The sequence below is a fragment of the Lepidochelys olivacea genome (assembly GCF_965140295.1).
Source record: "Lepidochelys olivacea isolate rLepOli2 genome assembly, chromosome: 4".
Lineage (NCBI taxonomy): Eukaryota > Metazoa > Chordata > Testudines > Cheloniidae > Lepidochelys > Lepidochelys olivacea.
In genome coordinates, this window is record NC_140414.1 from 88,989,774 (window position 1) to 89,010,658 (window position 20,885).

The 20,885-nt window shown below is 39.4% G+C and overlaps 1 protein-coding gene across 6 annotated transcripts in view; it reads right to left on the reverse strand.

The window, feature by feature from the left end:
* Window positions 1–20,885, reverse strand: part of FAT1 (FAT atypical cadherin 1) — a 148,170-nt gene that overhangs the window by 58,820 nt on the left and 68,465 nt on the right. For all 6 annotated transcript variants that reach the window (XR_014711337.1, XM_084626415.1, XM_084626417.1 and 3 more), the window contains exon 4: window positions 10,116–10,177. Coding sequence is in view for 5 of the 6 variants with exons in the window: in XM_084626415.1 (XP_084482541.1) it covers window positions 10,116–10,177 (62 nt within the window). In the remaining variant the exon portion in view is untranslated. The remainder of the gene's footprint in view (window positions 1–10,115; window positions 10,178–20,885) is intronic.

A 20,885-nucleotide genomic window follows, 5' to 3' on the forward strand; every position in this document is an offset into this window, starting at 1 on the left:
TAACAGCTAGGGAGTCAGGCTCAATGTTTGTATGTTGTACCTACAGCCTTTTACACAACCAATACGTTTAGAAATTGGGTGGTAATGGGGGAGAATTTAGCTTCTAGCATGATCAGCATTCTTAAAAAACAATACCAGTACAAAATCAACAGCAGCAATTTAAGTCTCATAAGTATTCTGTGATTGCCCATCTGCCCCATGCCTTCCACTTGATGTTGTGGATGTTTTCCAGACAAACAGAATGAAGATTTATAGAACAATGTTCATGAAAACAGATCTAAACCTTGCTCCATTCATTCATTTTTCTCTCATTCTCTTTTCGTTCCTTAGTTTCTCTTTTCAGTTTCTCAGGTTTTCCTTTTTGTTTTTTGTCTTTTATGTCTCTTATAAAACACGTACAATAATATAGAGTGTTTTTTTGACCCAGAGAAGCAGTCTCTTCTTCCATATAATCTGTTGTATCCTCTACTAGTTTTCTTTCCTTTGCCTCTCTTTTTTTCCTTCTTGGTTCTCTTTCCTTGCCTTTGTGTTCTATGTCTTTACTTTATCTTCTTTGTTATAATAAAGGAAACACAGGAATGCCTGAGGGTCACCAGTATGTAATCCCAGGAAACTGATAGAGGGGAATATGCTCACTTTATCCGAATGGATACTTGCTTGATGGAAAAAAGCAAACCAAAACCCAAGGACTCTGCCAGTAGGTTCTGGGGGAAATTTCTTCCCTACATCAGTTTAATTCTATATGGGATTTTATGGGGGAGAAGGAGTCTGTCTGTGAGAGAAACTTCTTTTGGTAGAAGGTTGCTGCAATACTGTTGAGGACTTGCTCTAGGGAAGATTGCTGCTAAGCTGCTTGCTGTGGTATTATGGAGAATATTGGTGCGGGGTTCAGTATAGGGGAGAACAAAGGGTTTTCTTCCAGATCCTTTCACAAATTAGTTGGATGACCTCAGGAGTCTGAATATGAAAATGATGCAGGAGGCAAGGAGATCATGAATATAAAACAAGATCCTGGGAGAGGGGCACATCAGATTGGAATCTCAATATGAAAAGGGAGCTAGGCCATTGACTTCACTGCGGATATGATTTCACCCTATCTACATATGAAGAGGGAAGGGTTGTTTGACTTCTGGGTAAAGATGGGATTGGAAATGTTGTATAATACAATCTGTAAGCATAAATAATAAATCTAAGCACTTACACTTCTTCATTTTATCAATGACAAATACATTAAACGATATAAATTATATTTACTCATCCTCATATCCAAATATATGGCAGCTTTCCTGCACTATTAAATACTATTTCCCTTAAGAAGGTGAATGGAGAAAACTGCACACTGGCTTCTAGAGTAAAGCTGAAGCATGATGAAATCACGCTGGAAACAAGAAAATAGGCAATGCCAAGGTTGTACAAAATAACAGATCTGTTTGCAAAAATAATAGCATTACACTTGCCCAACAAAATAAGTTGAAAAACTGAAGAAAGTCAAATACAATCTGAAAACTAGATCAATTGTAGGTTTCTTAGGTGTTACTAATAACTAAGTAAAACAATTGTTTAAATGTGAATTTTGAGACAAAAGTATCACTTTTAGCGATAAGAAAGGTAAGATCCAATAGTAAAGGACAACATGAAGACAGCCTAAATTAAATCAGCTATGTTTAAAAAAACCCCCATCATTTAATACACATGTATAAAATAGGGAAACAAAACAGAATGGAGCACATTATTTATTACTATGCAAACAAGAGTGCAATCAAGGATCAATTTTAATCACACACAAGGAATAAACCCACCAACCAATCTGGACAACTTTTCAATGCTCAATTAATTAGCCAGATGCACAGCCCTTGGCTTAAGCTGCATATTATATTGCCACCATTCTGTGAATTTCTGGGTTTCTTCCCAACCTGTTTTCAAGGTTATCAGCATAAAATTAACAAAATGGGGAAATGTATATTTCAGACATTTTGGCTTTCATTATAGTATAATGGTAAATAATTTTTCCTTTGATACTTTGCAGACTCTAATTTACCGCTTTATTGGTTAGGTCACAATGGCCTAGAAAGGGAAAAGGAGAACTAAAGGAGAAGGTATACCAATACAAGGAGATAACCAATAACCAAAATCAAAGAGGAATCGGTACTTTTATTATTATTGTTTGCATAGAGCACATTACAGTAATATTTATATAATGCTAGGTGAAGCCCTAATCTAAAAATCGTGTCCTATTGCCTTGAAATAACCTCAGATCAAAATTTGCTCTGTTTACAAGTTATTTGTTGTTATCTTTTATTTGTATTGTGGTAGCGACCAGAGGCAAATCAAGGATCAGGGCCACATTGTGCTAAACACTGTTTACACAGATAATGGAAAGATGATCCCTCTTCCAAAGAGCTTACAGTTTGTGTTGCGGGTCATATCAGAGATCATAGATGACTTTAGGGAACTCAGAAGCTTGCGAAGAAGAAGAGTGTACATGCAATCTTCTCAGAGATCCTTCCTGACCCACAAGCAAAGGAAGACAGAAGGCAGAAGATTCTGAAAGTGAGCCGCTGGCTTGGTAAGTGGCATAGGCAGGAAACTTTTGATTTTGTGAAAGACTGATCTACCTTTTGTGGGAGAGGGGGCTGTATAGTTTCAATGACCTCCATTTCATTAGAAGGGGGCCAATATCCTTGGGGACAGGCTGGCTAGAGCAATCAGGAGGGTGCTAAACTAAAAACAAAAGGAGTGAATGAAGAGAGAGGATATGAGGAGGAAGCACAAAACTGAAATGTTGAGAACAAAATTAATCAAAAGAACCAAAGGACATGATGAGAAGAAATTCTTTAGTTGCCAATACACCAATGCTAGCTAGCAGCCCGGGTAATAAACACGAGGTCTCACAGTTGCTCATTTATTAGCATAAATTTTGATCCAGTTGGTATTACTGAAACCTGGTGGGATGATCTGCATGAATGGAATACTAAAATCAATGGTTATAACCTATTTAGGAAGGACTGAATGGTCAAAAGGGGAGGGGAGTAGCACTCTATATCAAAAATGGCATTATTTGTTCCCAAGCCACTGGCAACTCAGAATGATCTCAAAAACTCATGAATCAATGTCCTAATAGATAAAACACATTATGGGTATTAGCTGGCCTCTGCTACCGATCACCATTTCACACTAGGGAACAGGATGACTTCCTCAAACACCTATCTATAACCTGGGGGGGGGGGACTTTGTGATCATTAGGGGGTTCAATCTGAGTGCCATATGTTAAAGGTCTCATGCTGCCAGTACTAAAATATCCTTGGAATTTCTAAATATAATAGATGACCATTTCCTAACTCAATAAGTGCTGCACCCAACATGGGGAATTCTGTTAGATCTTGTCTTGACAAAGAAGAACTGATCACACAACTAAAAATTAATGGTAGCTTAGGTACAAGTGATCATGATTTGATCACATTTATTAATATGCAAACCAAACAAAATCCAAACCAGTAATATGTTTGGTGCTTTACAACGTGCAATTGCACAAAGTTGAAAACAATTATGAAGCCAACTCAGCTGGGGAGGAAGAATTTAATCAGAAAAGTGGGAATGATAACTGCGAATTGTTTAAAGAAACTTTACAGATGCTCAACTAGCCACAACCTCACAATTGAGGAAGAAGGCCATACAGGTTAAAATAACACCTGGTTTGGAAGGCAAGTGAAGGCAGCTATGAAAATTTTAAAAAATTATAATATGTAACAAATGGAAGAAGGGGGAAGTTCTATGGACTGTGTTACAGAGGAGGTCAGACTAGATGACCACAGTGGCCTTCTGGCCTTGAAATCTATGGAAATATAGGACAAGAAACAAAAGATGCATACAACAAATAATGGTGAAAAATACGGAACAAAGGAACATTGACATGATTATAACCAGTGTAATAAGCAGTGGGCACAAACAGCAGCTGTGTAACCAATCCCAACAGTTTTGTAGGGAACACTGTATAAGTGGGTTTTAGGAAGCGATTTAATGCAATGGCTTTGCAGATTTACATGGACAAAGATGATTTTTCCAACTAATACATCACACTTGCACATTCAATCTGAGCTCTGTAAATCAAGCTGTGTATCTTCCTGTTCATTGTTACCAGTAAAATATTCTGCAGCCTAAATTCTGCCCTATTGTTAGAGCTGCATAATCCCATTGTCTCCAAAGGTGATAAGAAAATTAAACTGATAGCAAAAATTGGCCCTGCAATTGGAACTGAATGGCTAAATTCAACCCGCAGCTTCATGGATGTAGACGGGGGTCAAGAAGATGGTGTGAACAACCAGCACATTGTGAAGATCTCTTGTGCTGTAGGTAGCATGCAGGGGATCACAGATGATATCTGGGAATAAGTTCCCCAGTATATCTAGTTTAGTTTATTTCTTGCATTTTTTTCATAGAATCCTTCTAGAGGCTTAGTGTCTTTCTAAGTTTTGATTAAACCCAAGATTGATGCTGCTGCCCTATTGTTAGTTTCCCTAGCTAACACTGCAGTCCCTTTTTATCTCCTTAGAGCTCAGGAACAAGTAAATGCCCAGTGAAGTATTAGATATACTGTGAATATCAGTGCCTTCACTGTGGATGTTGGAATCAGCACTGTGCCATGACAGCACTGAGAAAGCAAGACTGGTGTGGGAGCACTAAGTAATCCAAGAATTTAAACATTAAGATAAAATTTCAACCACCTTTCGCATTTACAAGTACACAAGAACCAGAAGAAACGGAAATATACTGGATGGGATATTAAATATAGCCTACAAAACAAAACCTGATCAGACAGAAATTCAGGGTGATGAAACTCTGGGATATCAATAAAGGTGATGAGATAAGACAGACAGAAGAAGGGCTCATCTAACACATCATATTCTGCAAGATTCGTGTCCATCTAACAAAACCCCAGATCTTACTGGGCAGATGAAGAAAACAGTGACCTGTAATATGAAGGCCAATGGAACAGATACTAGGATGTTACATGTGAATGAGCTCTCAAACTTAGTTTGGACAAGATTGTGAGTCAACGTATGTGTTTATGAGGAGGGTTTTGGGGTGGAAAGTGCCTTCTTACTCCCCTGCACAGACTACCTATATTGGGGGGATACACTGAGGAGGGAGCAGGAAGCAAACTCCCCTTCCTGAGCAGGTAACTGGAGCTTAGACTCATCCACCCTTACACGCAAACACTGGTCACCACAGACAGATTTTCTTATTTCAACAAAGGTGCAATCAGCTCTGTACTTCTACCTGATGCTAATTAACCCACCCCACTAATTAAAACAAAAAGCCACCCTCTGGTTGAGTGATTACAGTAATTCTTACCCAGGGGTTGCATGAGGTTTAATTAATGTTTATAACGCTTATAAATCGTGTTGAGAAGTTCAAGTAACAGCACAATTATTGATTGTTAACAAAGCATTGTACTAGAAAAAGTAAAAAAACAAGCATCCTTTTATTGTATTTCTGGATCAGAAGTATTTCATCTGCCCAGAAACTGTAGATCTTGAAACTCTTGAAGTGGGAACAGATTCACTACTTGGCAAATCACATTTAATGAAGTTGACTAAAGGACCGGTCTACACTTTTACAGGTTTGTGTACAAATGTGTGACAAGATTATGACTATCAATAGATGGCTTAGGCAGTGGTGCTATAAGGAGGGCTTTGGGATGTATGGCCATTGGGAGGCATTCATGGATAGAGGACAGTTCTCTCGGGATGGACTTCATCTGAGTAGGGAAGGAAATAGACTTCTAGGATGGAGGCTGGCACAACTGATTAAGAGAGCTTTAAACTAGGAATTTGGGGGAGATGGTTGGGAGATGTCCAGGTAATCTCCACGCCAGAATTTAGCATAGAGTGGAAAGAAAATGAAGTAAGAGTGGATACAGCTGTAGGTAGGAGGAAGGGCAGTGTAGATACAAGTCTAATAGGTTATACTGGTAGTAAAATAACCGTGCCTAATAGGGTACAGAATGTGAGTGAGGCCAAACAGCAAAAATTAAGATGTTTGTACACTAATGCAAGGAGCCTAGGTAACAAAATGGAGGAACTAGAGTTACTGGTGCAGGAAGTGAAACCAGATATTATAGGTATAACAGAGACCTGGTGGAATAGTAGTCATGACTGGGCTACAGGTATTGAAGGGTATGTGCTGTTTAGGAAAGACCGAAATAAAGGTAAAGGTGGTGGAGTAGCACTGTATATCAATGATGAGATAGAATGTAAAGAAATAAGAAGCGATGAAACGGATATGACTGAGTCTGTCTGGGCAATAATTAAATTGGGGAAGAAAACTATTAGAGCCTCCCCTGGGATAGTGCTTGGGGTGTGCTATAGACCGCCGTGATCTAATTTGGATATGGATAGAGCCCTTTTTAATGTTTTTAATAAAGTAAATACTAATGGAAACTGTGTGATCATGGGAGACTTTAACTTCCCAGATATAGACTGGAGGACGAGTGCTAGTAATAATAATAGGGCTCAGATTTTCCTAGATGCGATAGCTGATGGATTCCTTCAACAAGTAGTTGCTGAACCGACTAGAGGGGATGCCATTTTAGATTTGGTCTTGGCGAGTAATGAGGATCTCATAGAGGAAATGGTTGTAGGGGATAATCTTGGCTCAAGTGATCATGAGCTAATTCAGTTCAAATTGAATGGAAGGATTAACAAAAATAAATCTGCAACTAGGGTTTTTGATTTCAAAAGGGCTGACTTTCAAAAATTAAGGAAATTAGTTAGGGAAGTGGATTGGACTGAAGAATTTATGGGTTTAAAGGTAGAGGAGGCCTGGGATTATTTTAAATTAAAGCTGCAGAAGCTATCGGAAGCCTGCATCCCAAGAAAGGGGAAAAAATTCATAGGCAGGAGTTGTAGACCAAGCTGGATGAGCAAGCATCTTAGAGAGGTAATTAAGAAAAAGCAGAAAGCATATAGGGAGTGGAAGAAGGGAGGGATCAGTAAGGAAAGCTACCTTATTGAGGTCAGAATATGTAGGGATAAAGTGAGACAGGCTAAAAGTCAAGTAGAGTTGGACCTTGCAAAGGGAATTAAAACCAATAGTAAAAGGTTCTATAGTCATATAAATAGGAAGAAAACAAAGAAAGAAGAAGTGGGACCGCTAAAAACTGAGGATGGAGTGGAGGTCAAGGATAATCTAGGCATGGCCCAATATCTAAACAAATACTTTGCCTCAGTCTTTAATAAGACTAAAGAGGATCTTAGGGATAATGGTAGCATGATAAATGGGAATGAGGATATGGAGGTAGACATCACCATATCTGAGGTAGAAGCGAAACTCAAACAGCTTAATGGGACTAAATCGGGGGGCCCAGATAATCTTCATCCAAGAATATTAAAAGAATTGGCACAAGAAATTGCAAGCCCATTAGCAAGAATTTTTAATGAATCTGTAAACTCAGGGGTTGTACCGTATGATTGGAGAATTGCTAACATAGTTCCTATTTTTAAGAAAGGGAAAAAAAGTGATCCAAGTAATTATAGGCCTGTTAGTTTGACATCTGTAGTATGCAAGGTCTTGGAAAAATTTTTGAAGGAGAAGGTAGTTAAGGACATTGAAGTCAATGGTAAATGGGACAAAATACAACATGGTTTTACAAAAGGTAGATCGTGCCAAACCAACCTGATCTCCTTCTTTGAGAGAGTAACAGATTTTTTAGATAAAGGAAACGCAGTGGATCTAATTTACTTAGATTTTAGTAAGGCGTTTGATACTGTGCCACATGGGGAATTATTAGTTAAATTGGATAAGATGGGCATCAATAGGAAAATTGAAAGGTGGATAGGGAATTGGTTAAAGGGGAGACTACAACGGGTCCTACTGAAAGGTGAACTGTCAAGTTGGAGGGAGGTTACCAGTGGAGTTCCTCAAGGATCAGTTTTGGGACCAATCTTATTTAATCTTTTTATTACTGACCTGGGCACAAAAAGTGGGAGTGTGCTAATAAAGTTTGCAGATGATACAAAGCTGGGAGGTATTGCTAATTTAGAGAAGGACAGGGATACCCTACAGGAGGATCTGGATGACCTTGTAAACTGGAGTAATAGGAATAGGATGAAATTTAATAGTGAGAAGTGTAAGGTCATGCATTTAGGGATTAATAACAAGAATTTTAGTTATAAGCTAGGGACGCATCAACTAGAAGTAACGGAGGAGGAAAAGGACCTTGGAGTATTGGTTGATCATAGTATGACTATGAGCTGCCAATGTGATATGGCTGTGAAAAAAGCTAATGTCGTCTTGGGATGCATCAGGAGAGGTATTTCCAGTAGGGATAAGGAGGTTTTAGTACCGTTATATAAGGCACTGGTGAGACCTCACCTGGAATACTGTGTGCAGTTCTGGTCTCCCATGTTTAAGAAGGATGAATTCAAACTGGAACAGGTACAGAGAAGGGCTACTAGGATGATCCGAGGAATGGAAAACTTGTCTTATGAAAGGAGACTCAGGGAGCTTGGCTTGTTTAGCCTAACTAAAAGAAGGTTGAGGGGAGATATGATTGCTCTCTATAAATATATCAGAGGGATAAATACCAGAGAGGGAGAGGAATTATTTAAACTCAGTACCAATGTGGACACAAGAACAAATGGATATAAACTGGCCACTAGGAAATTTAGATTAGAAATTAGACGAAGGTTTCTAACCATCAGAGGAGTGAAGTTTTGGAATAGTCTTCCGAGGGAAGTAGTGGGGGCAAAAGATCTATCTTGCTTTAAGATTAAACTCGATAAGTTTATGGAGGAGATGGTATGATGGGATAACATGGTTTTGGTAATTAAATATTCATGGTAAATAGGCCCAATGGACTGTGATGGGTTTTTAGATGGGGTAAGATCCAAGTTACCCGGGAAAGAATTTTCTGTAGTATCTGGCTGATGAATCTTGCCCATATGCTCAGGGTTTAGCTGATCGCCATATTTGGGGTCGGGAAGGAATTTTCCTCCAGGGCAGATTGGAAGGCCCTGGAGGTTTTTCGCCTTCCTCTGTAGCATGGGGCACGGGTCACTTGCTGGAGGATTCTCTGCTCCTTGAGGTCTTCAAACTACAATTTGAGGACTTCAATAGCACAGATATAGGTGTGAGGTCTTTTTTAGGAGTGGTGGGTGAAATTCTGTGGCCTGCATTGTGCAGGAGGTCAGACTAGATGATCATAATGGTCCCTTCTGACCTAAATATCTATGAATCTATGAATCTATGAAAATGTAAATTTGGTAGTTTCATGTCAGAGAAACTTGCAGCACGCACAGTAACAGTACAACATATTGATCTAGTTGTATATTTAGGTTATATATAGCACAATGTTTTGAGTTTCTTTTCTAAATAATGTTTTCCAGAGCGAATAGATGGTATTAGCTGAGCACTAAACTCCAGTTCATCCATTAAAAGCAGATATAAGTAAATAAAGGAAATGGCCAAGGGTTTCCATACCCAGATTACTGGACTCTGAATCCACAAGACACATGTTTAATTTTTTACCTATTAACTTACCAGACATATGTTCAAGTTAAAATGCAGGTTCCCAAGCAGAATTATCCTTAAGTTTTGAATGTGACAGATAATTGTGTTACAACAGGTGGAAAAATACCATGTCATCCTTCTAACATATCATCCATATATTTTAACATTAAAGGTCTGCATCTGTCCTTTCGGAGATATACAGACACATTCAGCCAAAGACAGTTATGAAACAATTACTCTCACATTTATAGACAGCAAAAAGGAGAAAAGAAAACCAAAGTATTTCCACAGCAATGCCTCTGATCTCAGACCATATTTGGAAGAACCATACCACCTCAGTTTCGAGTTAAAAAATTAGCATGCATGTTAGTTCTGTCTTGCATCTGTTCTAAAAATAACAATATTGACACACTTTGTTACTATCAGGTGCTTAGTTCCGTGAATTGTTATCTATTAAAAATAAGGATTAATTTCTCTCTCTAATTCTGTTTCCTGAATTCATTATGTAGAGTAGCTCATATTGTAAACATTATATTCCTTGTAAACTAATGGGTTCTATGTTCTATGCAGTTGTTATATTTCAGAGATCTAAAAGAATCATTTACCTCCAGTATGTGTTCACTTTGCTGTTCTCGGTCTAGCTTTCTTGATGTGGTTATAATTAGCCCTGTAAATATAAAAGAGTAATTTATCAGTCCTTGCAGAAAAGTAATTGTGATGGAGACTGAGCCAGTAATCAGCGATATGCCCAACCCGGACGTCGTCTTTGGTGGTCTCATTCATGTCTGCAGAATTTAAATTTTCATTAAAAAAAGTTTCTAGTCTGTAATTGTGAAGATATCCCTTGGAATGTGAACCAAAGAAGAGCTGTTTTAGTGTCTAGACAGCAGATCCAATTTTGTTCTCAGATACATCTGTACAGCTATGAGCCAACAGGAATTGCATGTCTCCATCTCACATACAAAGACATATGTGAACTGACCCCATTCATTGCAGGGGGGTATTCACTCATAAGTCAATTGTAATGTCTGTCAATCGTTTTAGCAGAAGACAGCTAATCTAGGACTCAAGACTAGGCACTGATCCTCTCCTGTGTCAGATTAAAGCTGCTCTACTAGTGCAAAACAGCTTTAAAGTTGGTTTAGTTGGCCACCAGAGGGAAATCTATGGTGCAGACACATAAGGAGGAGTTCACAGTAATCAAGAAAGGAGATGACATGGAGCCAAACATTTTTAGCTGTAGAGAAATAAAGAAATGGGTGGATGTTAGAGATGTTATGGGGGAAGATGTAATGGGCATTACACATGGCTTGGTATTGCAACAGGGAGAGAGGAGCCAAAGACAAACGCCAGGCTATGTGAGTGAGTGATGGTGAGAATGGGGAGAGTGACGAGCATTTTGAATATGATGTCAAGAAGAAAGGTTCGATCAACAGTATCCAAAGCAGTGGAGAGTCCAAGGAGAAAGAGAATGGAATAGAGACACTAATATCTGACTAGGAAGAGGTCCTACCCAAATTAATCATTTCTAGGGTCAGGTTAATGATATTAGTCATTGAGACACATTCATGTGAAAATGAAATAAAATAATACCACCACCACACCAGTGGCGTAGCCAAGATGGAAATGACTCGGAGGGGTGGGGGGTGGGAGAGAGAGAGAGAGAGAAAGAGATCTGGGCACGCCTCCCTTCGACCATTACCAGTCCACCTTGCAGGGGGTGATGGATACTCTGGCTAGGGCCGCCTAGAGCCCCAGGTCCACTCCCACCTCCGGGAAGAGAAGCCGCTCTCTAGCGGCAATGGCCCCTGGCCCAGTCCCATGCTGGGCCTGGCTCCCCAAGTGGCAGGCCTACCTCTCTGAGGATTCCTGTGCCTCCACTGGGTCGCCTGAAGCTCGCCCTACTCCCAGTGGCGAAATAGCCACTGGGCCAAAGGGGTGTGCCCAGGGGCCCCAGCCAATTGGGGACCCCCAAAAAAACAGGCACCCCACCACAAGCCCCGACCCCACTCCTTGGCAGAATCACTGGGCAGATGGAGGGAGCTGAGTAAGCCCTCGACCGTGCCCCCGGTTGGAGCACCAGGCTGGCAGAGTGGGGCAAGCTAGGGTCGAAGCAGAGCCAGGGCCCCTGCACCAAAATGCAGGTCCACAGCACCTCTTATCTGAGGATCTCTAAGCACTTTGCAATTATGGGTAAGTACTATTATTCTTGGCAGAATTGAAGTATGGAGATGTTAGTGACTTGCTCAAGATCTTGCAGTAAATCAGTGGAAGAATCAAGAATAGAACTCAGGTCTCCTAATTAACAGTTCTATTCTACCTCTTTTTTATTATAAACACACCTTTCATAACAAAAACATCACAAACTTATCAACTAATGAAAACTGAATTGCTACACCGAAAAAATCTATTTTGTGTCACAGCCCTGATAGAAGTAGAGCTTGAAACTCAAAAAATGAACATCAATAAGTTTCCAGTTTTACTTACATAGAAATGCCAATAGAAGTAGAATTCTGGCATAGCTAGCAAATACTCTGCCACAAAAGAATTCTAGCCTACATACACCAACAAAAATGGACAATCACATCTAAATAATATGAGTAACTCCTATATATGACAATACCTGTCAACTATACAGACGACTATTATTCTTCAAGAAATGGGTAGCATAAATCACAATCCTTTCAATTATGGTCAAAACTGTCCTCGGTTTTCCAGCAATTTCATTCTTCCATTGTAGTGAGTACTTTTTTCTATCTAACATTTGCTGACCGTTCCTCCCATTTTGTTGTATGCACCTCCCCCCTCCCCATAATAATTATAATAGCTTTTAGTAATATATGCAATGGGTACTTACAGTTAAGGCTAAGATTTTGCCTCGGTTATTTTTAGTAAAAGTCACAGACAGGTCACAGGCAATAAACAAAAAGTCACAGAGCCCCTGACCTGTTTGTGACTTTTACTAAAAAAAACTAAAAATAAGTGTACAAGCTGCAAGGCAGGGGAATGTGCACATGGTGGGCTGCAGCCTTCACCGCAAGCTGCGGGGCAGGGACACGTGGCCCCGGCTGCAGGCTCTAGCAGAAGCTGGTACCCCCACACTGGAACAGGGGTGCATGGCCCTGGCTCCAGCCCCAGCCGCAACCCCAGCTTCAGCTGCCGAAGAAGTCACAGAGGTCCAGTAAAGTAATGGAATCCATGACTGCCGAGACCTCTGTGACTACATCATAGCCTTACTTATAGTTAAATATATGGCCACCATACAGTCCAAAGAGAATGGGAATTAATTAAGTACATTAATGAAAGAAAACAGAAAAAATCTGAAGAAAAAACAGAAAACTATAGAAGAGCTATACATTGGGGATGGGGTGGGGGGGGGGGGGGAGAGGAAAAAGTCAGATGCACTGACTGTGTATTCAGTTCCTCAGAGTTACATCTTCCCACACAGAGTACAGAGCTGTGAACACTGGCAAGCTTCAAACATTTCATACACGCAAAGACAAAGCATTTACCAAGCCTCTTGGCTGAGGCTGATCATTCCATCCCTTTTCTTGTCACCTGCACACTAGGGAGCGGCTTGGAATTGTTAAATGGAAATGAACAAATGAAGGACCAGATGCTTTCCTCCCCTTATGTAGGCAAAAGGAGCAAATATTTAGATAGAACTTTGGGAAGCAGCAGCTCTGCTGTACGTCTTGTTCTGGGGAGCCCATAAAGTGCTTCTAAGGAAATTTTACATATGCAGGGGGGAATGAACTGCTCTATGAAGCATGAGCACCTTGAGACCCCTCTGACTGAAAATCTGAGATGGGACTGAAGCTCTAGCCTTCTTTCTGCAGTTACAACCACCTTCACAGAAAAACGCAGAGCAGAACAGAGTGTGCCAGCTCAGCTGCTGATGTGTCTTGCTATTGAGGGGTTGGGGATCAGGGCAGGGAGGAGCCCACCAGAGACCACAGTGAAGGGTAAACTCATTCTAAGAGATCCACGTGCTTATGCTTTGTGTTGCCCTGTGGATCCTTAAGATTCTCAGACTCCACCTACTCCACAAGGCTGGGAAACCCTCCCTTTCAACAGTGGCATGCAGACCTAACTCCATAAGGTGAACCCTGGGAACGACACTAGTGAATGCCAAATACTGCCAGTAAAGGCTTACATCATAAGGCAAATATACACTAACATATCCCGTCTTTACTGCAAATAAATGCCCCAAACTAGAAGTTCAAGGTCTAACCTACCTCTGCATTTGTGAAATGAATTTGTCAGGTTATACTTTTCTGCAACTGAAGTTGATTGATACATTTTGGAAACAGAGAAGTAAGCAATATACTTAAAATTAATATGCTTTGCTGTATTAATAATCATTTTCTAATAATCTTTTGACTAAGTTTTCTGATGTTGCATGCCACACAGTTCTGTTAAAACACTTCAGACTGTTAACAGAAGGGTTTAGTCTTCACCATATATATCCTGTAAATTCAGCAGAAACTAATGCCAACAAAGGAAATATAACACCTCTGGATTTAGAATCTCTCTCTCTCTCTGACAGCCACACACACACACACACACACCATTCTTTGCATTTAACTCTTTACTGGTATCCATTTTCCTAAAGAAATAAGTAGTATTTAAACATTTATCTGAATAGGATAGCTGCTCTGCTGCAATGTAAATCAAACCCTTTACACATATTAAACACAAACATTCTGAATGTTTAGTGCAGTCCTGAATAGAGATGGGTGAATAACTGATGTTTTAGTACACTGGAAATTCCAAAAAAATGGAAAAAAAAAATCAGTTCAGGTCAAACTGAATAGAAAAATTGCAAACTCCCCCCCCCCCCCAAGCAAACTGAAAAAAAAATCAATTTAGGGTCAAACAAATCAACTGAAAAAATATTTTTTCCAGGTGGAGGAGGAGAAGGCAGCAGTCTCACTTGTAACCGTTAGCACTGTGATTAGGGTACTTACCTGGGATGTGGAAGACCTGGGTTCCATTCCACACTCTGCCTGATGTGGAGCAGGAATTTGACCTTGGGTCTCCCATGTTACAGGACAGTACCCTAGCCATTGTGCTACAGGATATAATGCTGTAGGTCCATCTCAATCTGTCCTGTTGAAGCTATTCCACTGTATAAATAACTGAAGTCACTGGAGCATGGATTTGAACTATGAATGACAACTCATTGCCTCTTTGAATCACAATTAACAGCTATTGGACCTGGGAATTAAGAGTAAGAATGACTCTATAGCCTGGTGATTAGGGCACCCACCTAGGCTGTGGGAGAGTCAAGTTCAAACCCTTGCTCCAATTTATGCAAAGTGGAGCAGGTTCAACAGGACAGATTATCCACCAAACTATGGAGTATTGTAACCATGGAGAACAGAGGGCTCCACTCAAATGGGGAAGATCCAAGTTCAAATCCCTTTTCCACATCAGGCAGAGAGTGGAACTGAACACAGATCTCCATATCCCAGGTGAATGCCCTAACCATTCAGCTAACTGCTTTAAAAGGGAAGAAGCCTTCCCCTTTCTCCCACTTTTTTTGGGGGGCTGCCAAAACTATTTGGCAAATTCATGTCAAATTCTCAAATAATTTCAGGTTGACCAAACCTGAATTTTTCAGCAAAGACACTACTACTCCAAAAATGTTTACTCAGCTCTAGTATTAACTCAAGGACGTGTCTTTACTAAGTTGGGGCAGAGGACTTAGTAATAAGGCCCAATGCTTCCACGGACATGCAGGCAGCAAACTCCCATTAATGTCAACAGAGATTGTGGGTGAACACTGGCTCCAAATTCTCAGTAACTTTTCAGTGGGGCCAGATGAAGGGCACAACATGACTTTTGCTAATCATGGGTTTTGTAGTGTTTTAAAATCAAGTTACTTTCTGTACTTAGGTAAGGATAAGTATACTCAATGGTCCAGCTAATAGAACACATTTTCAATATTGTCAGGATGCTAGTACACTTTAAAAGGTTTCCTTTGTTTCCTTCTTGCCACTCTTCAAATCCCCATCCACGTTTGTTATGGGTGTCAATATCAGGAAACAATTTAGATTGAAAATGGGGGACAAGAATTCAAAAATTCTAATTAAACATGTTTACATACTTACCTTAAAGTCAGAAAGGAAGGAAATACAGAATGAATGCCAAAGTGGTGGAAAAGTAAAGGATGAAGTTTAATTGAGCACTGAAGTAGTTTACGTCTATAATTAGGTCTCTTCTGAAATCCTTATTATCTGTTGGTGACCATCTTCTGAATAAGGGAAGTGAGTATTGAGCTCTGACAAAACTGGCAGTTTTTGTTCAGAAAAGGAGAGTGTCATTTTACAATCAGATTTTCCTATTTTTTATTCTATCTGCTCTTGCTGAGTGAAACACACACAAATAAAGTCCAATAACTTACAATATTAACTGTGATTTTGCATGTGAATCAATACATACACTCTGTACAGAGTGGGCGAGATAGGTCAGGCATCTTGGGAAAACACAACCTTACGAAAAAATCGTTATTGAGCTAATGATGAAACAAGTGATATTTCTAGAAAATTGGTGTGATTTTACAGTCGGTAATGTTTCAAAACTTGCCACATCAGTAACACATTTTCATAAGGCAGCTTAATTACTTAGAGAGTCTTTGAAGAGATCACAGCCATGCCACACTAAACAAAAAATGCCAAGCGTAGGTGAGGCTCTATCTAAAAATCCCAGTCATCCTACAAATCATAGAACAAAATATGATTAACACTTCTCATTGCTCTCCTTCCTTCCTTTTTTGAGTTCGCACTCTTGTGATAGGTTTCAGAGTAGCAGCTGTGTTAGTCTGTATTCGCAAAAAGAAAAGGAGTACTTGTGGCACCTTAGAGACTAAGCAATTTATTTGAGCATAAGCTTTCGTGAGCTACAGCTCACTTCACTGGATGCCTCTTGTGATACTGTCTGCTTGAATTTCTAAACAGCTCTATTCGAGTTTCGAATCTCCAGATTAAAATCACTTCAGTTTTGTCTAGCCTAGGTTAAGTACCATTGAAATGTTTGGGGAAAAAATATAGAAGACCAAAAATGTAATAATTTAGAACTTTACGTAAATAGCATAAATAAGACAGTCCCATATGCAAACAGCATCACTCCCTAGATAAAGCATCGTTGGCAAACCTGTGTTCAAATGTCAGCTCAGCTACCAGTTCACTGTGTGAGCAAATCACGTGTTAACCTGGCTATCTCAGTTTCTACAAGTATAAAACAGTATAGCGCCCTACCATCTCCCTTTGGCCATTAAGGGACTATTAGTTAAATCCTGTAAAGTGCTATGTAACTCTTAATGCATTATCATATGAAAACTAAGATTACATTAAAAAGATATTCAAGAAGTTGGATCCCAAGTAATACTTCATTTAATACCCATCAGCAAAAGCTTTAATTAAAAAAACAAAAACTAAAAAAACAAAACACTGCCTATTCATTTTATAATGTCATCTCAGTTTCTGCAAAGGAAATGGAAACTCCTGAATTTCACTCTTGGCAAATAAGGGGAAATTTAATTTCAAATATGTTTTAAATTTACATAAAGGATTTGAAGATGTATTTAATTTAATACATTTTTTTGTTTTATTCTATCATAAAAAACTGGACCATTTACTTATGCAGTATGGCTAACAAAAATGGCATAAAAAAGGAGGAGAGGTTTCAAGATTTGCTGTTTTGTTGAATTTTATGCATCAAGCACGTTCAGTTTACAGGTTAAAAAAAACCCATCTCCTCCTCCCTCCTTCTGCCAGCTTTGCGAACTCAACCTGGGATCTGAGAATTAAGGGAATTCCTCCCTCCTCCCCCAAATAAATCATCACCAGTAATAAAGGTTCTGCAGTCTAAAATAGGCCCTCAATGACACCAATTGTTTTTAATGGCTTTGCACAGGTGTAAATAATTAGAATATAATAAACAATTCTTTCTAGAACAAATTCATAAGAACCAGCTCACTCTTGGCTCTGCAGGCTTAACAGAAGTAAAAAGCAGTAAAAACATATTTTGGGGTCACTAAAGTCAGCAGATACAATACACTGGGAGGAAATCTGATTAGTGAGGTGCTATTGTTTCAGTCACTTGTTTGAGCAGAACCACACTTTAAAATAGTTTTAATCTGACAGGGACCATCCTTTTTCTTTGTTTGCTTGTTTTGTTGGTTTATTTTTTTCTTATAAATTCACCAATCTGACTCTGAAACACAAAAGCATAAGCAACCAGTGTTGATGGATTATGTTCCACCACTTTTTGTTTTGTTTTGCTGAAACAAACAGCCATCCAGTGAGCAGAGGTGCAATGATCAAACTTTAGTCCTAGAATCGTGCAGGCACTAATGATGATGCTTTTCGCAAATACCACGTAAATAATTTATCACCAGGTTGACTTGTGCAGAAACAGAAGGGAAAGTTTTTCCTAAAACGATCATTAACTAAGAAAAGGGACAAAACTCATAGACGTGTAAATGTAACATTTATTTCCTCAAGAGAACATTACAAACTATGGGAAATGAAAAAAACCTCTTTTGAAGTGCTGAACGAGTGGACTATGCATATAACTAAATAGTCACATAGCTACTAGCAATGCAGTTCAAATACCTGCTTAACTTTAAGCACATGCTTAATTCCATCCCTGTTCACCAAAGCATTTAAGCATGGTCTAGATAAAATAGTACTTAGTCCTGGCTCAGTGCAGGGAACCGAACTAGCTGATCTATCGAGATCCCTTCCAGTCCTACAGTTCTGTGATTCTATGTGTGTAACTTCAAGTATGAGTAGTTCCATTGATTTAAATGGGACTTAAGTACAGTAGAACCTCAGAATTACGAACACCTCAAGAACAGAGATTGTTCGTAATTCTGAACAAAATGTCATGGTTGTTCTTTCAAAAGTTTATAGCTGAACACTGACTTAATACAACTCTGAAACTTTATGAGGCAGAAGAAAAATGCTGCTTTTAACCATCTTCATTTAAATAAAACAGTAACAGAAAAAGTTTCCTTACCTTCTCAAAAACTTCTTAAAAATTTCCCTATTTTTTTTTAGTAGTTTACATTTAACACAGCAATGTGCTGTATTTGCCCCTTCCCCCCTCCCCTTTTTTGGGGGAAGGGGTCTCTGCTGCTGCCTGATTGTGTACTTCCAGCTCCAAATTAGGTGTGTAGTTGACCGGTCAGTTCGTAACTCTGAGGTTCTACTGTACTTGCTTAAGTACTTATGTACATGGCTCCAACACTTAGGACCAGATCCTGCTATTTACACTCAAATAGTGCCTTACTCTGAACAGTCCCATGGAACTGTGCAACAAGATAGGTAAAAATAACATGTAAATGGGATTTTGTCATTGACTTCAATAGTGACAGGATTTCACCTAATGAGAGTAAAAAGATAGCAGACCAGCCCTTACTGATGAGCTTGTATCATAAAGTTAGAAATTCAATAAAGTAAAATGATGTCAATGTTTATGAGTGTTGTGTGTGTTGCCATGACAGACTGCAGGACTTTATATATTGGATCAAAGGTCCATATCTTTATACCATATCTAATATTTCACAGAGTCACTTGCGTTATCAGTAGCCAAAGAACTTTACTCAGTCTAGTACATAATTTCACATCTCTCTCAGTCAGACCTACCTCCCCGCACTATTTCAACAGTCGTCAGCAACAAAGATTTGGAATTTGCTGATCATAGAAGGCATTAATCATTTTAGTGATTTCACTCAGGAAGTACAGACAGGACCTGCAGCCTCCCAGAGATTAATAATGTATGGGCTGCAGACGAAAAAACAGCATTACACAAACATCTGAAAGTCAGTCAAGCGAATAAACATTTTGAATCTTTAACTTTTTGTATTAGAAGGCTGAAAACTAGTTTAGTGAGTATATTATGGTAAATTGCTTATATGCATCATCAAAATGGCAACTATGCAGATTTGAGCACATCTACTTTCAGGCTATACAGACTCCTTTTATGAAGGCATAACTCCTTGAGAAAGTAATATCTAGACTTAAAAGAACTGTTTTCACACTGGAATATTTTAGGGCTCAAACCACAAAGGGATTTAAGATGTTTAATTGCAACTACTTTAGGTGCCTAAATCAAAAATTCAAGTCCTCAAAACCCCTGCTTAGCACTCTCTAAGGACTTTAGGTGCCTAAATTTCCACTAGTAAATTCTCCATGGCACCTAAAAGTCTGCCAGTGAGCATATGCACATGTCTCTGTCTAGATGTCCAGGCACCTATCTTATGCCAAAGTCCCACCACAATCCGCAAACTATGGTTCTCCCACCTATCTTGCCTGTGGACCCCAACCCAGTAGGCATGCTCAGAAGTCACCACCTGGATCAGGACCCACAAAACACAATGCTGGAGTAGGAGTTGCCCCTTATAACCTTTAGCCTAGTGGTTAGAGCACTCATCCACAATGTGGGAGACAGATTCAATTCTCTCCTCTGCCTGACGGGGAGAAGAGACTTGCTCTCCCTCCTGGCTCCAAAGAAAGCGCTTAGGCATCTAACTCTAGGAAAGGGTTCATGGCTGTGAATCCCAAGCAGAAGGCGACTTTGGCCATTACTCTCTTCAGCATTGCCTATTGGCTACCTGAGGCAGCTCCCCACCCAAAGTACTCGTTGTTGTGGCCTCATTTCATAGGTGCCTAACTCTCCTCATGCATTGCTTAAGGAGCCTGGGTGCCTAATTCAAGGATGGGGATTCCAGGTGTTGGAACACTGAGTCTAAGTGCTCTTTGTGGATCTAGCTTTTAGTGTGAACTGCTGGAATTTTAAACTACAGAGATCAAAATCACTGTTGTGGATTTAGGAGAGAAAGACATCTAAATGAAAAAAAAAGTAGAATGAATAATTTTGTTTTGATAGCAATTATTTGGTTTTACTTTATTCACAGATTACTGAAGGACTAAATAATATCATCGTCATTTTGTCTCCACCAAGACTTTGTTATAAACAAAACTTCCCCCAGAAAGATAACGATTCCACAACCTTCGGACCGAGTGTAAACATTTTCAAAAATTGTTAAGTCCCATCAATTTACAATGGAATTTAGGTGCTTTTGAAAATTTTATGCTGTTGTTCAATTGTCTTAATTTCTTGTGGTGGTTCACATACCCACTCAGATGAGGCAATAATACAATATATCTTAATAAAGGTGCAGAATGTACATTTCTGCAAAACACATTTAGATTTTCCTGCCTTAAAGAAGTGGGAGTACAAGTGATTAAATTAACTTTCCTCAAAAGGTTGTTACGAAGAGGACAGTGATCAACTGTTCACAGTGTCCACTGAGGACAGGACAAGAAATAATCAACTTCATTTGCAAGTGAGATGTAAGTTAG